Source organism: Protopterus annectens, chromosome 4.part1 (genome assembly GCF_019279795.1).
Source record: "Protopterus annectens isolate FY-2018-M chromosome 4.part1, PAN1.0, whole genome shotgun sequence".
Lineage (NCBI taxonomy): Eukaryota > Metazoa > Chordata > Ceratodontiformes > Protopteridae > Protopterus > Protopterus annectens.
The window spans coordinates 262720509-262747884 of record NC_056734.1 but is presented as its reverse complement, the minus strand read 5'-3'; the positions used below and the strand labels follow the sequence as shown (position 1 = coordinate 262747884).

Below are 27376 nucleotides of genomic sequence, written 5' to 3'. Positions count from 1 at the left end.
TTCTACTGCCATAAACTTGAACCAATGGTTAGTGCCTTTCTCTACTATATGTTTAGCTAAGGCACTATAACTATGGCCCTTATTGACACGATGATAATGGTCTCTAATTCGTTCCTTAAGTTGCCTATTAGTTTTTCCTATATAAAATTTTGAACAAGTCATGCATTGTGCTAAATAAAGTTTTTAGTGTCACAATTAGCTTGAACTAGGAGGGGTTAAGGATAGTGCATAGATAGTTGTGTATGTGGGGTTTAGTGTAGGGTTAGCAGTAGGCTTTTGGTGCTTTAATTTAGGGTTAGAAGTAAGGTTTTGGTTAGTGTATGTATGTGTTTTTTTAATTGTGTTTGGGTGGGTATTGTGTTGCGGGTGATGAGTTGGCCAACTATGACGTTTCAAGGTTTTAAATTTTGTACTTTAGTACTTTCGACATATTCGTGGTTCGCTCTTTATGTGTCGTGCTATTTGGATTCGGGTTTTTCTTGTTTCAAGCGCATAAAGTAGACCCCTTTGCCATCTGCTTTTTATTGATTTTCTGTGGTGCTGTGTTCTACATTTTTGTTCATACTACTTGGTTTGTGGTTAAGCACAGCTTTACAATCAGCAGGACTTGTTTTACCACCTTAACCATTATGCCAACCTCCAACTTCAGTGATGTGGAATCTTTTATATCCATCTTGGCTACCACCAACTCAGGCAAATGGGGCATCAGTTTAACTTCTCATCCAAAGGATGGCACACCCAGGAATGCAGCACCAGCACTGGAAAATTAATTTAAGTATGGGAAATAGAAAGTTGGCAGGGAAATAGAACCTACAGCCGTCTGTACCACAGGCAACTGTACTACCTGTTGAGTTAGTGAGACTGCAAATAACAATGTTATTTTCCTAGCCCCTTAGAAGGAAAACAGCACTAATAGAGACACCAGGCAAATGAAGGAACATGAACTGCTTAATACTCATTCTGGTTTACTGAAATAATGTCAAACAAAATACTTTAGATCCAAATATTTTGGGGCAGCACCTTACCTCACAACTCATTTGGTCAAGAAATGCGAACAAAGCCAAAAATATTAGGATTGTGCAATCAGTTGCAATTTTAAATATTATTCTAATTAACTTAAAAAAGTTAATATAACTGCATGGTTTGCATCAATATGCAATTTCTGAGCAATAAGAAGTACACAGATGTAATGAATGGCATTACTGACTGACTGTAACAATGAGTAATTTACCAGCAAAATCAAATATATTAGGAGTGACTGAACAAACGTTTGCAGCAAAGTCAAGAGTATTCTGCAAAAATAGGAGCAGTTGAAAGGTATAGGTAGAACTCAGAAGAGAATGTCTTGGCACAATAACTCATTCCAGGATTTTAATAATTTTGTTGATATATAGGACTTTAAATGATGCTGTTATAATTTTCAGAATGTTATTATAACTGTCTATGAACAAGTATCAGCAGAAAAATATGTATTTCTAGTTTTAATGACTGTGATAATTAAAACTACATACTCTTATTATTATTGTTCAGCCAAAGTGTCTTAATTTTCAGACACTTTATGGTTTGACTTTATTGTAACATCTATATCACCAAAAAAGATTTATTTTCCATCTTCAAAATATGGCACACCATACCTTTCACAAGGTGGAATAAATGGCCAAGATGTGGAACATTTACTAACAACTAGGAAGGTAGCTGACATCATGGTTAAAATGTTACTTTATACTTGTTTTACCACATACCCAGTTCTTCATCCATCAGAGACTGTCAGTAGAAACAAGTTGAAGAAGTACACAGCTCCAGATGGGCAAGCCAAGCAAACCCCCACCCCTGAAAATAAAGCACAGTCGACTCCAGTTACAATTAAGCAATAATTGTAAGATCGGGCTTGCATCATTGTGAATATCATACTATACAATATATAACACCAACAAACAAAATACCTAAAGAAACTACAGCCATAAGTCAACCTTCCATCTTAAAAAAAAAATGGAATACTATACTATCCTGCGCACTGTGGAACAGATGGGTAAAATGTGACACATACACCAACTAGGAAGAAAGCTCACACCATGGTTAAACTATGTACTGTATACTTATAAAAAAGTTCTTTGATACCCACAGTCTCGCTTTGCTTGCTAGAACAGTCACTTGGTTACAACATAAAATTTACCTTTTACATTATTTATAAGACAAAAGCTTATACAGCAGTTGTAATGTTATAATATATGTTTTCCCATGCACCCACCTCTTCAAACATTAGAGGCTTGAGAGTAAGTTGAAAAAGTGCAGCCCCCCCCACTCACAAACACAAACACACAAATATGCAAGTTATTGTCATAGTCTCTGTTAGCATCTCTAGTTACAAATTCTAAGTGACAAACAACTTTAACATTTCTCCTCATGTCAGTAATTATTACTTCATTCTATCCACTTCATAGCGAGATCTTTGACTGACACACATGTATACTCATGCACACACACCAGTTACAGCAACTTGTAATACTGTTCACCTAAGATATTGTTCTTGAGATCAAGAGAATGAATACGTATCTTAGCTCCTGGATGTCAAGACCATACAGTGCAACTTATTTCTTTCCTCTCAATTTTGCTCAAGAATTAGAAATAAGAAACACAAATCTGGAATAACTTTTAACAATGTCTCTTGAATGCTTAACAAGTTGATAGAATAATAAGTTTTTTGTTAGCCGGTATTTTCTGAAGGATACAGACTCTGAAACTCACAAGCTTGTCATTAGTTAGAGATTGCAATGTGCAACAATTTGCCAGAAACCACAATTACAAGGAAAATACCAAAATTCCTCTCAAATTCTTTGTTCAAGAATTCTGGACAGAACCAAAAATAATAGGGAACAAAAAGGAATACATTTTAAATATTATTTTGTGTATTTCTTAACAAGGTAAGCCCCAGTAGGTGAAGTGTCCCTTATCAGGGGTGACCCAGGAGTACTTTTTGTAAACGACTTGTTGAAAGTCACAAAGTAGAGACATGGAGATGAAATGATTCAAACGCTGTACCTTTGACTCCAGCAAACAGTTCATTAACTTAAGTGCCAGACAACACGTAATCACATAGTTAACAGAACAATAAGTGTTGCATGAACATGCATTCTCTGAACTACAAAAACTATCAAACTCTTAATGACTGGCATTATTGACTGACAGTAACTCTCAGTGATATACCAGAGAAAAAAAGTTAATTAGGAACAGGGCATAAATATGAGCCAAAATCACCGATATTCTACAAAATCAGAGAAAGATAAGAGGCAAACTGCTTTAATTCACTTGAAAAAGAAGACAGAACAGGTTTTCATCAGCATGCATTTTCTTACAACCGAACAACAAAAACTAATGGTATTACTGATTGAATGCAAACCTTAGTCATTTTAAACTTCAGTGACCTTTCCAGAAAATGAAGACATACTAGATGGCCTGACAGTTAAATGTTTTAACCTTTAGTGAGCAGCTTCCTGTCAGAGGTACAGGGTTTGAATTTTAATTTGTGTACTGTGTGACTTTGAATAAATTGCTATACCAGACAGTGCTTCTGGGTTGCTCCATTACCAGGTTTAAATAAATACAAGGAGGAGACCTAGAAGTAGTGGAGATTTGGGTAGTAGTAGCTAGGTTCGGAAAGCTAATAGAGCTAGGGTTTTGACAATAATGGGAAGTTATTATTTTTTTTTGTCTCTGTTAGCAGCAGCCACAAAAGCTAAGGCAGCCAAAACACTAAACTGCAGCTGTGGCCTTACTGAACAGACTTTCACTGAGTACATAAATTGAGAGCACATCATTAGAAAGATGCATAATTATTTCCACATTACATGCCTTATTTCTTCTGACAGAATTTCTGTACTGCTCTCTTGCTTCATTTGGCTGGGAGAGGAGTGTTTAATTAAGTGATGAATAGGTGCAGCCTGTTTGGCACTACCTTACACAACCTGCATGCAGAAAAGGTATGTGGTTACTAGAAAGATGAGGCTGAAAATATATAAATGACTCATCTTTGTATCACAGATGCAGCAGTACCTACCTTTTCTACATAAGTGTCAAATAAATGACTTTTTTTGTAGAACACAAGAGGTGATAATATCTTGGACTTGGTATTAACAATGATGAGTAACCACTGCAGCACCCTTACAGTATCATCCACCCTGGTAAGATTTGACCATAAAGAGGTCACTTTTGAAGTCACCATCTCTCCTGACTCCCCTCTAGCTAGGGTCAAACAAAATATTCTTCTCCAAAGCTGATTAAAACCTCCTGAGGGATGGTATAAACAGCTTCACAGCCCCCTCCCCCACTGTAGGAACTGACACCAATGTCCAAATCTACAACAGAGTACTATATGAGCATTTATATAGATGCATAGACTCACGAATACCTGACAGGACAAAATCATCCTCCGCAAGGAAGAATAAACCTGTCTGGTGGGCATCTCCAATAAATAAACTATATATCAAAAGGAAAAAAAAAATGCTGTCAATGACCAAGAAGGAGCAGGTGGGCAATTGAAAGCAATTTCTCCTTAGCCTGAACAAGCAAATATGAGAACTAGTGAAATCCTCTAAAGCCAACTTCAAGTCCAAATTGGCCACATCTGCTAGAGACAATCATAAGGTCTTCTTCACGTATGTCCGCAGTCTCAAAGGAAGCATCCAGATCTGTTCAGAACTGGTGGTCAGGAACATCACATACATAGATGCTGTAGATATAGCTAATCTACTGGCTGACAGATTTGGCGAAAACTTCTCCTCTCTGTACCCCCATCAGTAAATCAGGACATCTCCAGTACTTGCCTCTCACCCCTTATCTCTAGGGAACAGATCATCATTGCCCTCTCAAAGGCAGACAATACCACCTCCATGGGACCCAATAACATCCCAGGCTGCATCCTGCATTAACTCAGGCATGAGCTTTCAGCACCATTAGGCACCCTGTTCATCCAAAGCCTAAGTACAGGCTTTGTCCTAGCCGAGTGGAGGACAGCTACTGTCATCCCTGTACACAAAGGTGGAGGGTCCACTGATCAGGGAAATTATAGACCCATCAGCCTAACTAGCCTGATCTGCAAGGCCATGGAGCGGATTATCATGGCCTTCATTAACTTGGACATTGGCAACCTCTAAACACTCGACCCCACGCAGTTTGCCTTTGTCAAGGAAATGTCATGTCTGTTAAATCTGGTTGACTTCTTTCAGACAGCCACCAAAGCTATGGACGAGGGGAAGACGGTGCACACTGCCTATTCCCCACTCAGCATAATAGATTAACTCTCTCAACTAGGCATCAATCCATATGTTACCAGATGGGTAGCAAACTGGCTCACTGATAGAACCCATCTAATCAGAATAGGAGAAGCCACCTCAAACAGTCGACCCGTAATGAGTGGTATACCCTAGGGATCAGTCTTTGGGCCTCTGTTATTCAGGAACCAGTGGGCTATGGCTGACCAAGTTTGCAGATGACCGCAAGCTGGGTGCAGTCATCAATTTCCTAAGTGATGTGGGCATCCTCCAAGAGGGTATCACCCAAACAAATGACTGGTGCCAGAAACATGGCTTCAAGCTGAAGGCCAAATCATCCCCTTTGGAGAGAGTAATGTCCCCACATATCACATTAATAACAACGTCCTAAGTACACAATCAGTAGTGAGGAATTTGGGCACCCAGGTCAATAGCAACCTGACTTTTGACCACGATGTTGCTTTCATTGTACGGAAAGCTTTCTACATAGCCCACCTCATACATAAGGGCATCTCATCCAGGGACAAAGAGGTCATAACATTTCTGCATTCTTCCCTTATAAGGCCAATTATTGAGTATAACACCCCCTTCGGCATGTACCTCGCAAAGCACATGCAGCAGCTAGAGAGACTACAGAGGTTCCTCACCAGGAGAATCCAGGGCCTTAAATGTCTACCCTACACAGATAGGCTAAAAGCACTGTCCCTCTACTCAGTTTCATACAGACTCCTCAGAGGTGACCTCTGTCTGGCATACATATTTCAGACCTTGCCTTGATGAAACTGCTGCATATGTGCAAGTCAAGCCCCACTAGAGTAACCCATACGTGTGGCCTCATCCTGGTCTCTGACATCAATAGAACTTGTTGGTGGGACAGATTTGTATCCCAGAGACTCCCCCATCTGTGGAATAGACTCCCTCTCCACATCATGTAGAGTATCTCGTTATCCCTATGTAAGCACAACCTGGATAACTGGATGGGAAACAGAAAATGAACCCCTGAGATTCCACCTGTGTCCCTGCTGGACTGGGGATTTGAGTGCTGACTTGTCTAAGCATGGGCTAAACTCTTGGCTAAGCTTATAAGGGTCTGAAGACCAATAGCCTAGTAACCTCTTATGATCCTATGGACAAAAGCCATTTCAAATAGGTGTATTATACTTACCCTGAAAAAGTCATGAAAGCCTCTTGCATTTTATTTTTTTGCTACTACTATAGTTGAACAATTGGAAAGCACAGCTAAATATTAAAGCTTGAGATGTGTAAAATGAGCACATTGATATTCTTATATAAGTATGTACGTATTAATTCAATTATTAACAAGGCAGGTAGTTTGGCCAAGTAACACTTTACAGACCCACTTCTGCTTTCTCAAGCCATGGGATCTTGCTGAGAGCAATAAGCCTTAAACTGAGTACAGACAACACAGTAGCTCCCACTGCCTACCTACAGGGGCCATAAATGGGAAGTTGTATGAATTATAATGCAGCTACCACATCAGACATTTGTTCTGATACAAACTTGTCCATTATTAGCTTGAAGGCACTCAGTTTAATTTCCTTTACATTTGTGTTCTCATTATAACTGCAGATTATTAGAACAAAATTAAATCACTGATTGGTAACAGATTTCTACTTCAGAATTTTTAGTCTCTCTTGTCTCTCTCCCTCTGTGTGTGTGTGTGTGTGTGTGTATATATATATATATATATATATATATATATATATATATATATACATACATATATATATATATATATATATATATATATATATATATAAATATGCATATATACATATATATATATATATATATATATATATATATATGTATGTGTGTGTGTGTGTATGTATGTGTATATATAAATCTATCTATCGTAAATATATAGAGAGAGAGATAAGTAGGTGTTGAATGCAGGCTGCTTTGATAAAATTTAATATATACCTCTCATTCTATGCAAGTTGTGAATGTAAAGTGATGAATGTATAGTTAATAATACAGTACAAAGAGATTGTGATTCTTCCCACCTGACTGCCTGGCTTCAACACTTGCTCTACCCCTGATCTCTCAGTAAATCCGTATCAGATACCATAGAAGTCAGTATTCCCATCATGGGACTCCTCTGATTCCTCAGGAATTAAACCTCAAGTTAACTCATTGCTAGGTTCTGGGAGTGAGGATTCCTAAAACTAGTTGTAATCATGAAGCCAAGGAGCTGTCACTCATGTAGTAGCCTATCATAGTCCATAGGTGCTAGAATTAGGTAGTAACTAATGCAGTGATGCCAGGGGCCATTATAACCTTTCATTTCCTTGTGTCCTTCCTGAGAGGACCTGTCAGGTCTTCAAAGAGGTAAGACAGGCATTAGGTATACCCTGAATACCCTCCCACCAAGATGGGAGAGCTGACCATCAGCATCCTATCACCCTCGGCCAACCTGGTCAACTGCCTGAATCCATCCCTGATCTCGGGCCACCAGTGAGTCAGACATATGTGTTTCTGTATTATCAGGTTAGCTTACAGATAAATATTTTGGTAGAAATTATTTCAGGAGAAGTATATACGAAAATGATGAACATGGCACCCATGCAATACAGCTTTTGGCAGTTGAGAGAAGAAATGTGACAATAATTGCACAGTCTTCATGATTAGAATGATGATATTGAGTTTACTGCTGGAAGCAGAACCTGCTCTCAACTTTTTTTAATTCTTTCAGGAGGTTATGGTACTGTGGCCAGTGAATTATTCCTACAGCATGATTTCTGCAGTATGGCACTCAAAAGGTTACATGATATGATACCTGTGCAGATCTCAAACACAAATACAGACATCCTGCACAAACTCACAGTCACTAATTGTTAAAAATCCTTTAACTTCTTTAGTGGGTGAGGGATTCTCCATTGCTCCTACAGCTAGGATTGTTCCCTTTATAGCTTTGTCAGCAGGTTCAAACTCTGCATCTGAAATGGTCATACCCACAATTTTGCAACCTCATTTGGGTCTGCAGTGGCATCAGGTGTCAGATGTTCCCTCTGCCATGTGGGCAGTCCTTGGTATCAATCAGTAGATGTGCTATAATATCACCAAGGCACAAACTGCTGCAATCCAGTCTACACTGACCTGATTTCTATGTTATGTGACATCTGTGAGGAAAGAGAAGTTAGGGACATAGTAATGATTGGTATGATAAGATGTATGGTGGCACACACTGTCATTATGTCCACTTTAATGTGAAAGATTGACAGTACCACTATTGCTGCACTCCCAGGCACTGTTGTCTGAGATTGGGGACATCATGTTCTGGAGAAGCTGTGCATTAGGGTCATTACAGGGTTACAAAAGCCTCACTTTCATCTCGGTGTGCCATGCTCTGCTACACCTCATCATGACTGACCAGGACTCTTACACTGCTTTGGCAAGATACCCCATATGCGGACATCATCCAAGCAACAGTCCAATAGCAGACCATCCCTGTCAGGAAGGTCCAGAAATCTTAGCTCAGGAAGTCAGTATAGTGGCCACGAATCACAGTCACTTAGTGGAACCCCAGACATATCACTGGAGGAAATTGAGATTGATACTGAATACCCTTCACCTTGGGACACTTCCTTTCCCCTCAGCCATGGAGCCATAAAAAGACACCCCCCCCCAAAACACTATAACTTTATATATATATCACCACTTTGAGACTCTTAGCTCAGAGTCCTGTGATATACCCCCACCCAGTGCTGATGTGGTTATCAAGCAATAGATAACTAATTTCTCTTTATATATCCATGTCACTGTTATTCTTGACCAGAACTTACTTAGGGTCAAAATGGTTATATATTTATTTATTTTATTTATTTATTTATTTTACATTTGTTAACTGGACTAGTCTAGCTGGATATATTTCAATTTTCAGTAGAGGCCCGGGGAGAAAAGCTCCAAACAGATATAAAAAGTAAAAAATATTGTTACATGGTAAATAAAGGATTAATAAAAAATACAAGAAGTAATTATTACATACAAAAGATATTAACACTTGAGAAAAGCAACAGTAAAAATATTTACACTTAAGAAAGCAACAAACAAATGTAACACAGTAAGAATCATGTGCAATTGTTCACATCAGATAGAAAGATTTCAGCAGTAAGTTGATTAGAGTTTAAACAGTAACAGTCTTGCTTACAAGACTAAGCATTAAAATGCTTGGAAGTCTGTTTGGAAGAGGAAGAAACAGTGGTGAAGAGGGTGGTTAGTCAGGGTTACTACAAGGGCATAACCAGTGCGTTTGGAGGTGTTTTTTTTACTCTTTTAAATCCATATATAATATGCAACAAACATGAAACAAAGCAGATGTTACATATCTTAAGGTTGGCAGCTATACAATAAAATAATCAATTAGTAAATCGGGATTATTTAAATCTGGTAATCACAGATAAATGCTAATTACGTACCAGCTTTTGGAACACGAGTCAGTAAAATGTTGGTTGTTACAAATTACTGATCTTATATTGGGTGTCTGTCTCTACAGGGAAAGATGAGATTCCAGGCGAGTTATGAAATAGTGTTATATAGTGTCACACTGCAGGCTGTCCTCACTTTTTCTGTTCCATAGAAATGATCTTCTGGTTGGGACTGACACATCAGTTAGATTGCTAGAACACTACTTTATTTTTATTTATTTTTAAATTAAATTATTTATTATTTTCTTTATGTATAAATAATTTATTTACATGGACAGAGACTGAAATCACTCAGTACTGATCAATACACTGTCCTGATAAACAAAAATGAATACATAAATAATTTTATTTATTTGCCTTTTGATTACTGGGGTAGTCCAAGTGAGCCAGGGACCCATTTTCAGTGGAGGTTGGTGGTAAAATAAATTAAAAATAATTCTATTTACAGCAGTACAACATTTTAAATAAACATTGATAACATCTATTAGTAATAAGTGGTAGTAGAAAAAATATATTTGTACAGCAGAACATGAGGTATAAAGTAGTGACAGATACATGGTAATTGTAAGTAATATTTAGTAAGTAGTCATAGTGTACATACAGAATAGGGAACATATTGTATGGTTTATATAGGGAAACATAGCAGCTTTATGTAAAGTATAGGGGGGACATAGTAGTATATAATGAAAATATGCTAGAGATAGTTGTCACTACCGCAGAGGTGTGTTTGGTAGTTTATATCATAGTACTGTATAGTACTTGGGTATTGGGGGTACAGTGCTGGTTGGGAGGAAGACATTAGTATAGGAAGGTTGCATGATCACAGTTTGGCAATATTTTATAGGGTTAGACATGGGCATTTTCATGAAACAGTTAGGTAGTGTTTGAGGCTATATTTTAATGTGCTTTGGTCTGTTGAACTGACAGGGAATACAGTTCCAAACTTTGGCTAAAGAGCATGAATAAACGGAGTGCCCTGCTGACTTTAAGGCTTTGCATATTTCAAAGAAAGATTTATTTTTAGAGCAAAGTGATCTGGTGGATGAGTATTTTTGGAGAATATTATTTACAGTAGAACACTGAAGAGGTTTATAAAATATAGACCATGAGGAGCTGTGAGAATGGTTGTTAATTCGGTAGTTCATAGTACTGTATAGTACTTGGGTATTGTGGGTACAGTGCTGGTTGGGAGGAAGACATTAGTATAGGAAGGTTGCATGATCACAGTTTGGCTATATTTTATAGGGTTAGACATGGGCATTTTCATGAAACAGTTAGGTAGTGTTTGAGGCTATATTTTAATGTGCTTTGGTCTGTTGAACTGACAGGGAATACAGTTCCAAACTTTGGCTAAAGAGCATGAATAAACGGAGTGCCCTGCTGACTTTAAGGCTTTGCATATTTCAAAGAAAGATTTATTTTTAGAGCAAAGTGATCTGGTGGATGAGTATTTTTGGAGAATATTATTTACAGTAGAACACTGAAGAGGTTTATAAAATATAGACCATGAGGAGCTGTGAGAATGGTTGTTAATTCGGTAGTTCTAGCCAACAGTTGTTTTAATGCTGTACAGTGATGGGTTATTTTTAGTGCGTTAGCAGCAAATATGTTAACTTTATTACAGTATTATTATAGTTTATTTTGTATTGTGCCTTGGTGCTATTTTTTGGTGTAATTTTTGGTCATTTGCTATATATGTAGATCATATATGAAATTGACATCAATTGTCATCCCAAGCAGTTTTGTGTGGGATATCACCTCTGTTTGGATTTTACTGGAGGCAGTACTTGTGAATTGGGCTTTAAAGTGGGCATGTGTTTTGGGGAGAAAGAGCAGTAGTTATTATTTATTTATTTAGTGAGGGGGAGTTGAGGAGGAACTGACTTTTATGTAACCATGATTCTGTGGAAGAAAACATCGTTGAGTTATATTTTGGAGTTTCTGGAGGTTGTTGATAGTGTACATTAGGTTAGTATCATCATCACATTGTATTAAGGAGGCTTGCTTATGTATCTACAAAGACTTAAAAAGAAAACAAAGTAAAAATTTGTGGCTATTCAGAAGCCATATAGCTAAAACTCTTGAAGTCCTTAAGGGGTTATTTGCATATATCCCATGGGCCTTTATTACATCAGCTTCCAGTTACCACACAGTACAAACTCTAGCATGGCAAGGTTTTTTTTTGCAGTTTTTACTAACTGGTTTGCCTACATGACCTTTTTACTCTTTGGTTTGGATGTTAGTTGGGATATTTTGCAGACACCTTAGTAGTTATGGACATTTGCTGGGTGCAAAGACTGTGTGTTTCTAAACTACAGCTAAACAGTCAACTTATGTTATGCTGACAAGGTTATAAGAAGGCTGAAACAAGGATGTCTACATTTATTGGGGTTTGGCTTTATTTGCTTTATTGTATCCACAAAGACTTAAAAAAGGAAGAAAGAGGAAAATGTTGTGGATATTTAGAAGCCATGTGGCTGAAATACTTGATGTCCTTAAGGTGTTATTTGTATATATATCCCATGGGCCTCTATTACAGCAGTTTTACAGTATCATACAGTTAAACTTCTAGCTTGGCTAGTTTTTTTTTGTAGTTTTAATTGGTTTGTTTGTGTGACCTTTTTACAAATATACTAAGTAGGAGGGGTTCAACTATGAAGCTTTGGAGAACCCTAACAGAGTTGGGCAGAAAAGAAGAAAATGGATCTTGCCATTTAAGAGACTGTTGTCTATCTGATAGTTAGCTAGTAAGCCATTTGACTGGGGCACCAGATAGGCCTACTAGGGATAGTTACTGTAGAGGTTTATACAGTGTTGAAGGCTTTGGACAAGTTTAAGAAGAGTTCAATTGCAAGTTGGCCTTTGTCATCTCTGGTTTAGTTAATGATATTTGTGGATGTCAGAACGGCAGTGGTAATGCTATGTCCTGGATGGAAACCATTTTGAGTGGGTGTAATGAGATTATTGTCAATAATGTAGTGGAGTAGTTGTTTGTGAATGTATTGCTCCAAAAACTTTTGAGAGATGGGATAGTATAGCAATTGGTCTGAAGTTAGATAACTCAGTGGTAGTACCAACTTTATGTAGAGGAATGATATGGGATTTTTTTTCCAATGTAGAGGGGCATAGGACTATTGTAGTTATTTTGGGATTTGCTTGAGTTCATCTTAATTTCTGAAGGTCTTTCTAGCCATGAAGTTTTATTCTGAGTGGGACTTTTAATTATTGGGCTTTTCTGAAGTTCTTCCAAATTCTTAATAGTTTTTCTGTCTTACAGACGTGATCTTCCTGATAGATTAGCTGGATTACTGTCACTCCTTTTAATTTCCTAGGACAGGGTGTACAAATCTTTTCTGTCCTATAATAACAATAGATCGAGATTCCTGGAGCACCATAGTCAGTTAGCATGGAACTTGTTTGTGCTCACCTTTATTTCCTAGGGCCTTTCTAGTCCTGGAGAATGGTTCTACAAGATGTGGATGACAGGTCAGTTGAAATTCTGTAATGTCACAGGCAGTACTTATGGGGCCTTACAGTGCTCATGCCTAGGGTATATGTCCCATTCTAGGTATAGGTGGCAGTAAAGATATTAAGAAAGACGGGTAGGTTGGGTAGGGAGAAATGAAGGCTCTAGCCTATAATTGTGCAAACAGTCTGGAAATGTTGACAAAACTACTGAAATAAACATGGAATCATGGATATGGATGGCAGATGAGGACCAGATAACTCTCCTTGTCTGCCCATTACTTACTTTATAAGCCATAGGCCCTATTTATCTGTATTTTTACCTCATTCACCATACTCATAAGGATGGACTTACTCTCTCATGTGTTCTTGAATCTCTCCACTATTTTGACAGTAGTACCTCTGCTGGAAGACTATTTCAATCTACCTTGCTGGGAAATAATCCTGCCTATTTTACCCGAGTACTTCACCTTTATATCACATTTCTTTATCTTTGTCATCTGTCTGAAATGAGGCATAATAGCTTCCCCTTTACTACTGGTGATGCGTATTTGTTTATTTTCGAACATTTTCCAGTGTACTGCTGTTTTTTATACTTTTTTTTTTAGTTCATATTATAAATTGTTTTGCAAGCAATTTAAGCTGCAGTGAATTATTCCAGGCAGCATTGTCTCATGCAGTTTCTTCCTATCATACCTTTTATACTTACTGAAATATTTACTTTCATTTCATTTAGGAAAACACCCTCATAACTAGGACAGTATTCTATATTCTGACTTGAAGCCTGCAATATAACCAGTATAACCAAACATCAAGCGCAAACAGGCAAATGAAGGAGTAATAGCATTTGAATGTGAAAGCACGCAGGCATGCATTATTTATTTATTTAAGAAATGCATGGGCATTGATGTTAGTACTGTATGTTGATTTTAGTTCAGTATATATGCATAACTGACTGTCCACATCTATTTATTTATTGGTTTGAAAATGGTTGCTGCTTTCTTAGAGATTTTGTATTTTCTCAGTCAAAATAGTGATATTCCTTCAGTAAGCATGACAATAAATGAAACCATTTCCTTCTGAATATCTTCAGAATTATGTATATGAAGTCAAATATCCAAGAAAGATGCATAATTATGCTTTTTTTTCTTCCATACAGGATATTGTAGATAAAACAGAAAGGTATGGATGTACAATGGTTTCTTTCTATTTATATGTAAAATTCATACTCTTGTGCAAGACCTCATATAGTTTTTGTGCTTTACTGCCAGGGTTAGGAAAAGCCAGAAAAAGGTAAAAGATATGGAGAAGAAAGAGGAAGAACTTGAAGAAGATAAAGAGAAAGATGCATCTAATTCTGCCCTGGCTTCTGATAACTCCAGCCTTGGTATATATAAAGCTCCCCTGCAGTACAGCATTTGGAAGGAAATGCGGTCTTTCATCAGTCCTGGTAAGAATTATGTCAATAATGTATAGGACATTCAGTGCATGCATGTATTGGGGAAAAGAGACTTGTTTATAAATTGAAGGTAAGTTTTGTATCTTTAACATAAATCTCTAGTTAGATGAAGTTATATTAGAGGGAAGTGTCTGTTCCTCATGATTACACAAGGAACTGGTAAGATTGTTGTAGAATATAATAAGACAGCTATCAAATCCTTGATTCTAAATCATTTTTGGCACATAGTAATGCACTTTCTCACGTGTTGGAGGGACTTTCAAACATAGGTGATTTATAAACAGGTTTTATTCTTTTCCTCTGTTAATATATGCAAATAAGGAAGTGCATGGCTTTGAGGTGGTACATCAACTACTTCCAGGTCAAAAAGACTCAGCAGAATCACATAATTATATGCAGTTAGTTAAAAGTAAAAACTGGCAGAGAGCATTTCATTTCTTTTTACTTTTATTTTGAATATGTTAAGCAGGATACAACATGAATTTTGTTGACCATTTTCAGGTTCAGCCCAGGTACATACAAAAATGTATAACAGGTAACGTATCGCACAAATAACATATTACTGTTGACCTATGTGTCAGTCATGCAGCCACATATACCAAGGGTATAATGCAGCACTTATTAATGTAAAGGATAAAGGACAAAGGATGTATACCAAGTTCCAGGCATGGTAGTGTTAACTGCATATTCTTGTAAATAGTGGTGTACAGTCCTTGTAATCAACGCCATTGCACTCTGTTGTTCCAGTTACCATTTCACATTAGTGGTTACTGTATTCATCAAAGGTGAATGCAGGTGCGTGTGTGTGTGTGGGGGGGGGGGGGTTGCACTTTGCTATGCTACAGTCCACTCCACAGCTGTCTACTACCCTCCCATTTATCATGCATTCATATGAATTCAGATGATGTCAAATTAATTTTGTCAGACTTTAGAATTCTTTTTGCATACATAATGCATTTCCATTACCACAAATGTTAAGGGATTCCATTATGAGTGAAATGCAGAATAGCATATTTCCATAGCAAAGTGTGGCTTTCCCACTGCTCATCCATATTTGAGGAACAAGACTTCTTTAGAGCTAAAGTACCATGTTTTGCAATGTACAGGCTCCAAATGCTGTTCTGTTACAACTACCATTTCTCTGAACCAAAGTGTCTTTCCCAGCTCTGTTAGTAGAGAAGGATAAATCCCTAACTATAACACAGGTGACATGAGTTTGATTAGCATTTCAGGCATTCTGTTGGAACCATGGCGGGGAGGGAACAAAAATGTTGAGGCTTATGTCTGCTCATCTCTTCTTAGGAGAGTGGGATGTGGACATGCTGAGATTGTGTTGATATGCATAACAGTGCCAATGGTGATATCAAAGGCCTCTGACTGGTAAATTGCAAATATGCAGACAATGTAGATTAGGAGCACAACACTACGTAGTTGGGTATGCCTCCCTTCCGTTGTCATTGCACAACTTTCTCTTAAGCTAAGTTAGATTGCTGAGGGTTGGTTAGGACTATCAGAAAAGCATTGTGTTAGCAAGCATTATGACACTGCAGGTAACTAGGTGCTCTTCCCTCCCATACATGGTATTTTAGAATCCCATTCCATCCTTGATAAGGCAGCTGTACCCTGAGTACAGTACCCCTCACTGGTGAGATCAGATCACAAACTAATCTCGCTGGAGGTCCTCATCCCACCCCCACCTGAAATAAAAAAGACCACAGTAAAGAACTTCTCAAAAGCCGACTTCACACTTCTAAAGACTAGTGTGGTCTCCTTTCAGGCCCCCGAGCCGGCGGAAAACAATACTCAAGCCGCTGAATCACTTACAAACGCCTTCTACCAGCACCTGCAGGACTGCATGGATAAGGCAATCCCAAGCAAAACAAAGACTCTTTGTACCAAAGGCAAGCGTCCAGTCTGGTGGACCCCAGCCATAAACAAACTCTACAACAAAAGGAGGAAGCTACTACAAGATAGAGCAAAATCCTTAAAAGGTAAGACACCCTTGATCACTATAAGTAAAAAACTAAGAGCTCTCATAAAATCATCCAAAGCAAATTTCGAGAGAAAAATAGCTAAAGACTCAAAAGACAATCATAAGGCCTTCTTTAGCTATGTTAGAAACCTAGGAGGAAACTCCCAGATATGCTCAGAACTAGTTCAAAATGATGTGAAGATTACTGATCCTACAGACATTGCCAACATACTGGCTGACAGGTTCAGTGCAAACTTCTCCCAAAAGGAGAGATATCTATACCAAATGAGTGCAGCCCCCAAACATCTCCAGCCCAAGTGAGAACTGCTCTCTCCAAAGCAAAAACACAGCATCCATGGGACCCGATGGTGTCCCCGGCTGTGTGCTCCACGAACTCAATGAGGAATTAAACCCACAGCTAGGACAGCTGTTTAATCAAAGTCTTACCTCTGGATACGCACCCAGGAGTGGCGCACTGCAACTGTGGTCCCACTTCACAAAGGCGGTGCCTCCACAGACCCTGGAAATTACCGCCCATTAGCTTGACAAGCCTTATCTGCAAAGCCATGGAGAGGATCATAATGGACCTCATAAATAAAGACATAGGGAATTTGCAGACTTTGGATCCAACCCAGTTTGGCTTTGTCAAAGGCAGATCATGCCTTTTAAACTTGTTGACTTTTTCAAACAGTCACCAAAGCCATTGATGAGGAAAGGCAGTCCATACAGCCTACCTCGATCTGGCTAAGGCCTTCGATACAATACCCCACTCGGGTATCATTGAAAAACTCATCAGCTTAAATGTTAACCCATACATCACAAGATGGGTTGCAAACTGGCTGAGTGACAGAACCCACAGGGTCAGAGTTGCTGGCGCCATGTCAGACTCAAAGCCTGTCACAAGAGGTGTCCCACAGGGCTCAGTCCTGGGCCCACTCTTGTTTGGCATCTACTTTTCGAAGTACAAGCAAACACAGGAGGGTTATGGCTGACAAAGTTTGCAGATGACTGCAAACTGGTTGCCATAGTAGAAAACACATCTGACACAGATATCCTTCAGAAGGGTCTCAAAGAAACGGATAACTGGTGCCAGAGCCACGGCCTAAAGTTAAATGCCAAAAAATGCATAGTCATACCCTTCGGGAAAAACAAGGTTACCCCTAGCTACCAAATAGGTGGCAATCCACTGAGCACAGAAGAAGTTATCAGGGACCTGGGGACCCAGGTTGATAGTAGTCTGTCATTCGACACCCATGTAGCTAAAGTAGTTAGGAAGTCCTTCTACATTGCCCACCTTATCATGAAGGGATTCTCATCTAGATCAAGGGAGGTCATAGTCTCCCTTTACTCATCACTCATCAGACCAATGATTGAGTACAATGCCCCATTCGGAATGTATCTGACCCGACACTTGCAGCAGCTGGAGAGGCCACAAAAGTTCCTCACCAAAAGGATAAAGGGTCTCAAAAATCTGTCCTATGCTGCCCGACTGAAAGAACTCCAGCTCTATTCAGTCGCCACCGCTTGCTCAGAGGTGACCTTTGCCTAACATACAAGGCCATGTCAAACCCAGATTTGATGAATATGCTTCACCTCAAAAAATCTAGATCCATCAGAGCCACAAGGGCGGAGACTTAAACCTCGACACGGCTATTAATAGGACGTGCTGGAGAGATAGATTCATCACCCAAAGACTCCCTATGCTGTGGAACAAAATCCCGGTACATGTGAGGCAGAGCACCTCGCTGGCCTTGTTCAAGAGAAATCTTGACCAATGGATGGGAGATCGCAGATATACCCCAGGAATTACCTCAGTGTCACTGCTCGACAGAGGCACAGCAAAATAATGGGTATAGTTCCCCATACTAAAGGGGTGGCGTAAGCCACAAAACAATGGGCTAGGCTTATAAATGCCCTCGGGCAGATAGCCTAGTATGAACCTATGAACCTATGGAAATGGAGGTCTGGCTCCCACAAGAGAAATTTCTTAATCTTTCTCTTCTATCCACCCTTCCAAGGTGTCCTCACAAGGGGGTAGTACTAGGAGGGAAAGACAGGGACATTGGGGATATCTCCTAGGAGCTTATAAGCAGTTGCAGTACAGGAGCTAAAAAAACAGACAGAGGCAAAGAGAAAGGAAGTAGTATTTCTTTATGTAAAAATGTTTTTGCTGAATTATTCATAATATATATATATATATATATGTATATATATTAAGAAAGGTAAGAAAGCAATAACAGAAAATTAATTTGGAAAATTCATGTGCAAAAAAACAGATCCTTTTATGTTGTTTTATTTGGACCACTTGACTACTGACTGTAATAGACTATACTTGATTCAACCTGACATTATTCTGTGCTTGCTTTATCATTGTGATGTAAACTGGTCATTTCTGATTTGCCTTTTTATTTTTTAATTTCATTTTTTTCAAAAATTTAAAACTTTCACAATAAACAAACAGTTAAAAAGAAACACAAAACACAACACTAGAAATGACATAACTTAAATTAAGGGAAATAAACACTTCAGTAAGTGGGTACTAAACTTTTATACTGCTCTAGCATGTCGAGTGGTAGATTACTGGCGTCCTCCCCAGTTCAGCTGGTCAATCTGGGTATCTTGAGACAATGCTACAATTGTCTCATGTACACAGACAACCCTCTCCTCCTCCCAACAAACACAAATACATGTGAGAGATGCAACTATACAGCCAAACTGGAGGCTGAACTCTCTCAACTCAGGGCTGGCATGACCAGACAGGAGGAAATGGTAACCACACACACAACAATCCCAGTCCCACATAGACCTACCACAACTGCAAACCAAACACATAAAAACACAAAGACATACTCAGAGGCTCTAATAAAAAACTTACCAAAACAACAGAGTCTCCCAAAGCAGACATCCAAAAATCCACCACCTCAAAACAAAACACATGCAACACATACTTCAATAAATCAGTGTGTCAACCAATCACAGCCCTTAAGGCCAAACACCATGCCTGATACACTAGTAATAGGTGACTCTATAGTCAGACACACTGATGTCCCGTTGACCTGGCTGAACAAGGAGAGGGTGACTGCGAGCTTTCTATCGGGAGCTAGGATCCGCCACATAACACACGCACTCAAGTCACTCCAAAGCAAGTACAAATATGACTCCGTCATTGTCCATGCTGGCGTGAATGACCTGAGACATACCTCCCTGGACTACATGAAAAGAGACATAGAGAAGCTCTCTAATTATGTAGCCCAGGCTGGTATGACCCTGACCCTGAGCAGCATCTTGCCCTCACCTAGAATGATACCACAATACAAAGATAAGATGATCAGCTTTAATAATTGGCTCAAGTACTGGTGTCATTCTAAGGGGATCCAATGTCTGTCTGCCTGGGATGACATGTTGGACAAGCCACGCTGCTTCGCAAGGGATGGCTTACACCTGCCACCACTGGGCTTCCGGATATTGGCTAAGGCTCTTGCCACCCCCATAGTGCCTTTTTTAGGCAAGGCTCAAAAGACAAACCCATCTCCTTAGAAAACAAAAATGGAAAAAAACTAAGGGTAATGCTGCTCAATGTCAGAAGTCTAAATCTCAAGATGCAGGCACTCGATGCACTCCTCAGCATGGAGAACATCGACATCTGTGCAGTAACTGAAACCTGGTTCAAGGCTCCTGAGAGCACCCCAGCGCTACCAGGCTATACCTCGTATCATGCTTTTCGGCCCCAAAACCCAGGCCAAACCACAAAGGGAGGGGGAGTGTCCATATTCCTCAAGGACACCCACACCTCCAGGTTAGTAGCAACACATGAAGCATCAGAGACCATACAGGTGCAACTAACCATAGGCAAAACTGCTATACAACTGGTAGCATGTTACAGACCACCCTCCCAATCTCAGGAACCCCACTCAGCCTTCCTGAAGACATTGAAGGATATGAATGTATCACAAAATACCATCATACTGGGAGACTTCAACTACCCAAACATAGATTGGGTACATTATTCTAGCCCTAATACCCTAGCCCAAAGGTTCCTGGAATTCATAAATTCAAATGCACTGGAACAACTAGTCACCTCTCCCACTAGGGGAGATAATATACTAGACCTGATCATCACAAACATGGGGACAAAATGCTCCACACGGGAAGTATACCCCTCACTAGTGAGATCTGACCACAAACTAATCACCCTGGATATACATATCCCACCTCCACCCCCAGCACAAAAGACCACAGTGAAAAACTTCTCAAAAGCAGACTTCACTCTTCTTAAGACTGAGATGGTATCCTTTAAGCTCACTGTGGCAGTGGATACCACATCCCACAATGCCGAATCCTTCACAAATGCTTTCTATGGACATCTCCAAGAATGCATGGATCATGCAATCCCAAATAAATCCAAGTCCCTCTCCACCAAAGGCAAGCGTCCTGTCTGGTGGACCTCAGCCATTAACAAATTGTATAACAAAAGAAGGAAGCTTCTGCACGCCAGAGCAAAATCCCATGAAGGGAAGACATCTCTGATCAACATTAGCAGAAAACTACGTTCTCTCATAAAAACATCCAAGGCCAACTTTGAGAGAAAAATCACTAAGGACACTAAAGATAACCACAAAGCCTTCTTCACCTATGTTAGAAACCTGAGCAGAAACCCTCAAATATGCTCAGAGTTAGTTCACAAGAACAAAAAATACACTGAACCCACAGATATTGCCAACATTCTGGCTGACAGGTTCAGTGCAAATTTTTCCCCTCCCTCACCCCCAAAAGAAGAAATACTTATCCCAGCTAAATGTAACCTTCCTGTCATCTCAGATGTCCAAGTGAGAACCGCCCTAAACAAAGCTAAAGACACAGCATTAATGGGACCAGACGGTATCCCGGGTTGTGTGTTATGTGAACTCCAAGAGGAGTTAAACCCACACACAAAAATGCTATTTAACCTTAGGCTTACTTCAGGATATGTACCTGAACACTGGCGTACAGCAACAGTGGTCCCACTCCACAAAGGGGGTACGTCTACAGACCCTGGGAACTACCGCCCCATAAGCTTAACCAGCCTGGTCTGCAAAGCTATGGAAAGAATCATTACGGAACTCATAAACAGAGACATAGGGGACCTAAAGACACTTGACCCCACCCAGTTTGGCTTTGTAAAGGGCAGATCCTGCCTTTTGAACCTGGTTGACTTTTTCGAAACAGTCACTAGAGCCATTGATGAGGGCAAAGCAGTCCATACAGCCTACCTAGACTTGGCTAAGGCCTTCGACACAATACCCCACTCAGGCATCATAGATAAGCTCAACAGCTTAAATGTAAACCCTTATGTCACTAGATGGGTTGCAAACTGGCTAAAGGACAGAACCCATAAAGTTAAAATCGCTGGAGCAATGTCAGACTCAAGGCCAGTCACAAGTGGTGTCCCACAGGGATCTATCCTGGGACCCCTCTTGTTCGGCATTTATTTCTCAGATGTTAAAGCAAACATGGGAGGGTTGTGGCTGACAAAGTTCGCAGATGACTGCAAACTAGGCGCCATAGTCTATACACCAGCGGACACATACATCCTACAAGAAGGCCTCACAGAAATGGACAACTGGTGCCGGAGTCACGGCCTTAAACTAAATGCCAAAAAATGTATAGTCATCCCCTTTGGGAAAAACAAAGTACCCACAAATTATCACATAGACAGCAACCCACTGAGTATGGAAAAAGTAATCAGAGACCTAGGGACCCAAGTTGAAAGCGACCTCTCATTTGGCACCCACGTTGCCAAAGTGGTTAGAAAAACATTCTACCTTGCACACCTCATCATGAAGGGATTCACATCCAGATCCAAGGATGTCATTGTACCCCTATACTCCTCCCTCATCAGACCCATGATTGAGTACAATACCCCATTTGGTATGTACCTCACCCGGCATTTGCAACAGCTGGAGAGACCACAAAAGTACCTCACCAAGAGGATCAAGGGTCTCCAACATATGTCTTATTCTGCCAGACTAAAGAAACTTCAGCTCTATTCAGTAGCATACCGCCTGCTCAGAGGTGATCTCTGCCTGACATACAAGGCCATGTCCAATCAGGATCTGATGGACATGCTCCACCTCAAAAAATTCAAATCCATCAGGACCACGAGAGCTAAAGACTTAAACCTCGGCACAAGTATGAATAGGACATGCTGGAGGGATAGATTCATAACCCAGAGGCTTCCCATGCTTTGGAACAAGATCCCAGTTCGTATTAGGCAGAGCCCCTCACTGACTCTCTTCAAGAGAAATCTTGATGAGTGGATGGGAGATCGTAAGTTTACCCCAGGGGTCACATCTGTGTCACTGCTAGACAGGGGCACAGTAAACTAATTCTATTATATAAGGGGACCTTCATTGTGTCACTACTAGACAGAGGCACAGTATTCTAAATTTATTCTGTACATTTTTGTACCATTTCATGGGGTGGCAAAAGCCACATCACTATGGCTAGGCTTACAAATGCCCCTGGGCAGATATCCTAGTACTATACTATGAATCTATAATATGTTTGTATAACAAAGTTAATAATATGGCTACCTAGGACATTTTCCAAAAGTAGTCACTTACATGTTTCCTTGTAAATTGTTTCTAAAGTTATTGAAGGGGAATTGGTATTAAGCAAAGACAAATATAATTACTTTTCTCATAAAACACATAGTTGTTGTAAACCTTTCAATAAGTGAAATGTGTTAACATGTTTAAAATATATAACAAACATTGAATACTGCTGAATATGCTACTACTTTGATTAAAAATGCAGTGGAACACATGAAAACTGAAACAATCTAGCTTCTCAAATGTTCATACATTAAAGTGCATTCAGCTAAACCAAGAAGACGCCTTACCTTATTTGCACTATGGCCGGTTGGATAGTACCCTGGGATTCAGAAAGGCTTAACATAATGCAGAGCCCTTAACTCAGAAGGTCTCTGCATAATGTTAGGCCTTTCCAATTCTTAGTCTGCTCTACCACTGAGCTTTTTCCCTTGTAAGGACCTCAGCATGGTGACTTGTCTCATGGGCAGAGGCACATATTAATGTAGCAGGCTGGGGAAGTGGTTAATTCTAATTAGCTATATGTTGTCCCCTGCAAATGCCTGAAGCTCCCAGTTAGCTTGACTGAGTAAAATTTTATTCTAGGAATAAAACGTGAATGCTGTCGTAGCACAGCAGTCACCCATTCACTCCTATGGGAATATTCCCAGTCCAGGTATGGTCAGCGGAGACTTAGGAGTGAGGACATGTTAGTGTGATGACAAGTGTGGGCATGTGTATGTGGACGTGTGTGTGCATGTGTGTGTGCGCTCGTGTGTGTGCATGTGAGTGAGTCTGCTTTGGTGGTCATACTAGGAGCAGTTAGGTAGGAAATTGAGAAGCTGGATGTGTTTATGTTTGTGTGTGTGCTGGATTGTATAACTGCATGTATAACGAAGTGTTTCTATGACTGTGATCAAGTTCTTGTTTATGAATGAATATGGTTTTGTGTATGTGTGTATCTGTGTGTATGTAGGAAGGGCCTTTGATAATGTGATACATGGGCCACTAGGGAGGACAGTAGCATAATCAGGTCAGACAGCACTAATGTTTTATTTGTCAATGTGGTGATGAGTCAATAAAGACGTATTTTTTATTGCAGTCATACCTGTCTCTGAATCATATGTTCTTACTGCACCAGTAAATGACCAACCAGCATTGGGCAATTAGCACAAGCATTAGGATTTTACTGAATCCTTGTGTACCTCCCCTTAGAAGCATTAGACTGTGGAAAAAGGAAAGCCATCATCCAAATTTGCAACCAAACAGGAAATACAGAATCCTGGTCTGTAAAAGCAGAGAATTCAATTGTTAGTTAGTCCATCTTTGCTGTTGTGGTATACCAAAGTCGACTGTAACCCTGACCAGAGCTTATGCTGATGTGTACCTGAGAAGTTGTACAACTATTGTTTGGACTTACAAATCAGTGGTAGATAGAAAGTCATGTACATCTTTACCTCTGGGTAGAGATGGGTCCAGATAAGTTGTTATTTGCCATCCTTCTATATGCAGTCATTCTGGTTAAACACATTTATTTTGTATTTTCTTTGTACATGTTAATGACTATTTGTATACTTGATTTTACAAAGTGCCTTGCTTAATTTTATTTCAAGTAAAGGATTTTATCTTTCAGTTCTAATTATTTGTGGCTGGTGACATATTTTTAGCTTAATTTATTGTGTAGTAAATAGGTGTACTATGAACTGTTGGCTTTCACATGTTAAAGGATGACTCAAGATATTTCTACCTTAAATTATTATGTAGTTGGCTTATTTTAAGGGTAAACAGTAATTATATTTTGGTATGCTAGAGTGGTCTAGCATATGACAGAATTTCTACAAGGACAAAAAAACAAGTAATGGTACAGGAGAGGTATCATTAACCTTGCCTGTAAAAATATTTATGGGTAAAGTCATCTTGGACAGGTTTCAGTTAATGTTCATAAGACTAAACTGGAAGGCACTGGGATCATTTTCTGATGGGTGAAAATCCTGGACAACCAATGATTATACCTCTGATTTGCAGTTGAACAGTATAAAGCTTATTTGGGAATGCAGATGTTGGATATTACCTAAGCCAGCAGTGCACATTTACAGTATTCTGTTAAGGTCAATTGGCTATAAACTATTTTTTAATTATTAGTGAAGTGGTGCATATGACCATGGCCTTTCATAAAACCTGATTGATTCTTGACAGTGGGTGGGATTCTGCATGCATTTGCCATACATAACTTAATGTATAACAGTGAGGATATTAATAACTAAACCTGAGTAGCCTGCATAACATTTTTGTATCAGAACAGTATGGATACATTTGTAACCCAAAGGTAAATATACAGTAATATACAGCAATATACTTTGCATATCGGTTATTTTATTTTTCAGACAGAATAGTAAGGAAACAGGTAAAAATAGCTGTATAGAGTATGAAAAATGCAGAACTTACTAAAGAATGTTAACTGAAAGAATTCAGCCTTCCAGTGTGACCAAGGATAAGATGATAACCACCTTGGATTCTGCTAGTATTCTGACAATGAACCTTGGAATAGGCTGGTTATGGCTATTTGCTCACAGTGAAAAGCAAAGCAAGCCAGTCCATCCCTATATGACCTCAGAATGCAGGCTGAACTGAAAAAAAAAACTCAAGCTGGCTGTGGTTACAAGCAAAACACCTTAAATCAGTTAACAGAATGAAACAGCTTGAGGTGCAAAGCCTACAAAAACTGAGAGATGCTAAAGGTGCTGATGAAGAACAGAAGAATATTAGCATAAATCAGCCATTACACAGGAAAAACAGTATCACCCAGTAAAAGAACTTCTCAGTCTTTACCAAGGAAATGTGAATAATGGGAATGAAAATGCAGAAGTGAATGCCATGGAAAGTACCAAACTTGTTCCTTCATATAAAGAGGGGACTAAGATAGCATGCAAAAATGAAGAATTCATTTCAGAAACATACTGAACACAATGTGCTCATTACCCACAACTGTGGATCATATGCTCATTTGTATATCACCTGGGCTTCATACTTTGTGACCAAGATAACAAGAAGTACAAAAAAGTACAAAAATAGAGACACGTATTAGGCTGCAGTGGGTTTTAGTGCATGTAGAGCTGTAGCTAGGTCACACAGCACCCTCAACAATCATCTCCTCACAAGAGTTAACCAGAAAAAAGTCCATCAAAAATAAATAAATAAATAAATAAATAAATAAATAAATAAATAAATAAATAAGAGAAAGTCTTTCACACCCATCACAATAAATGGTAGCAAAGAACTTTACAAGCTCTTTGCTGGAGCTGCGTACATACATATGCAAATATACACATACATTTGGGTATATGGACGTATGCACAATCCCAACCATGGCTGTTTAAATAATTATGGTTACTCTTAATTCAGCCCAGCTGCTGATCAAAATACTAAGTTGTAAGAACTCATTGGCCACTGTTCTGTTGTGCTGATCACAGTCCTAACAGCTGCCTCCCATCCTGCCGTAGCTACACTACTGACTGTACATACACTGATCAAGTGTGCACACATTCATGTTGAATGAGTGAAGAAACATTCAGCATGATGTGCATATAGCAAGAACCTGTACTGAGCTGCCCAAAGAAGTTCACATGACACTCAGGTCCCAATAATGTTAACTTCCCTTAAAGTCACAGCTACCCAACAATGGCTAAACGTGTAGCATACACTTGTATATGTGACATCTTGTTTAATTTTAAAAGAAGAGATACATTTTATTTATACAGAAATGTATATTACATACATTTCTTGAATATCTGCTGCAGTATCACTATACTGTTTGCATCACATAATATAACCATATATACATGACCACAAGCATTTCAGCTGATTGACTAAACTGTATACTAAAAGTTCATATACTTTGTACTGTAACTATTTTGTGCTTATTTTTTAGTCATTGTTCCATATGTTTAATATCTGCTTGCAGTTTGCTGAACAGAAATCAAGATTATTGTCTTATATGTCTGTTTGTAGATCTGAAGCAATACCCTCAGCCTTAATCAGTAGAATGTTTTTGTGGTGAACTGAATTATCACTGATAGAAATATTTGCATCCTGAGGAGCTTGTGATGATTTCACTAGCTCTGATCCTATAACTATTTTATTGAATCAGGATGCTTAAGAAGTAAACTTGTCCTTGTCCTGATTGTTTAATCAAGGGG

The 27376-nt window shown here is 39.2% G+C and overlaps 1 protein-coding gene across 3 annotated transcripts in view; it reads left to right on the top strand.

Moving 5' to 3' along the window:
• LOC122800830 (zinc-binding protein A33-like) overlaps positions 1 to 27376 on the top strand; it is a 287666-nt gene that overhangs the window by 111813 nt on the left and 148477 nt on the right. For all 3 annotated transcript variants that reach the window (XM_044070126.1, XM_044070127.1, XM_044070125.1), the window contains exons 4-5: positions 14340 to 14362; positions 14452 to 14630. In XM_044070126.1, coding sequence (XP_043926061.1) covers positions 14340 to 14362; positions 14452 to 14630 — 202 coding nt within the window. The remainder of the gene's footprint in view (positions 1 to 14339; positions 14363 to 14451; positions 14631 to 27376) is intronic.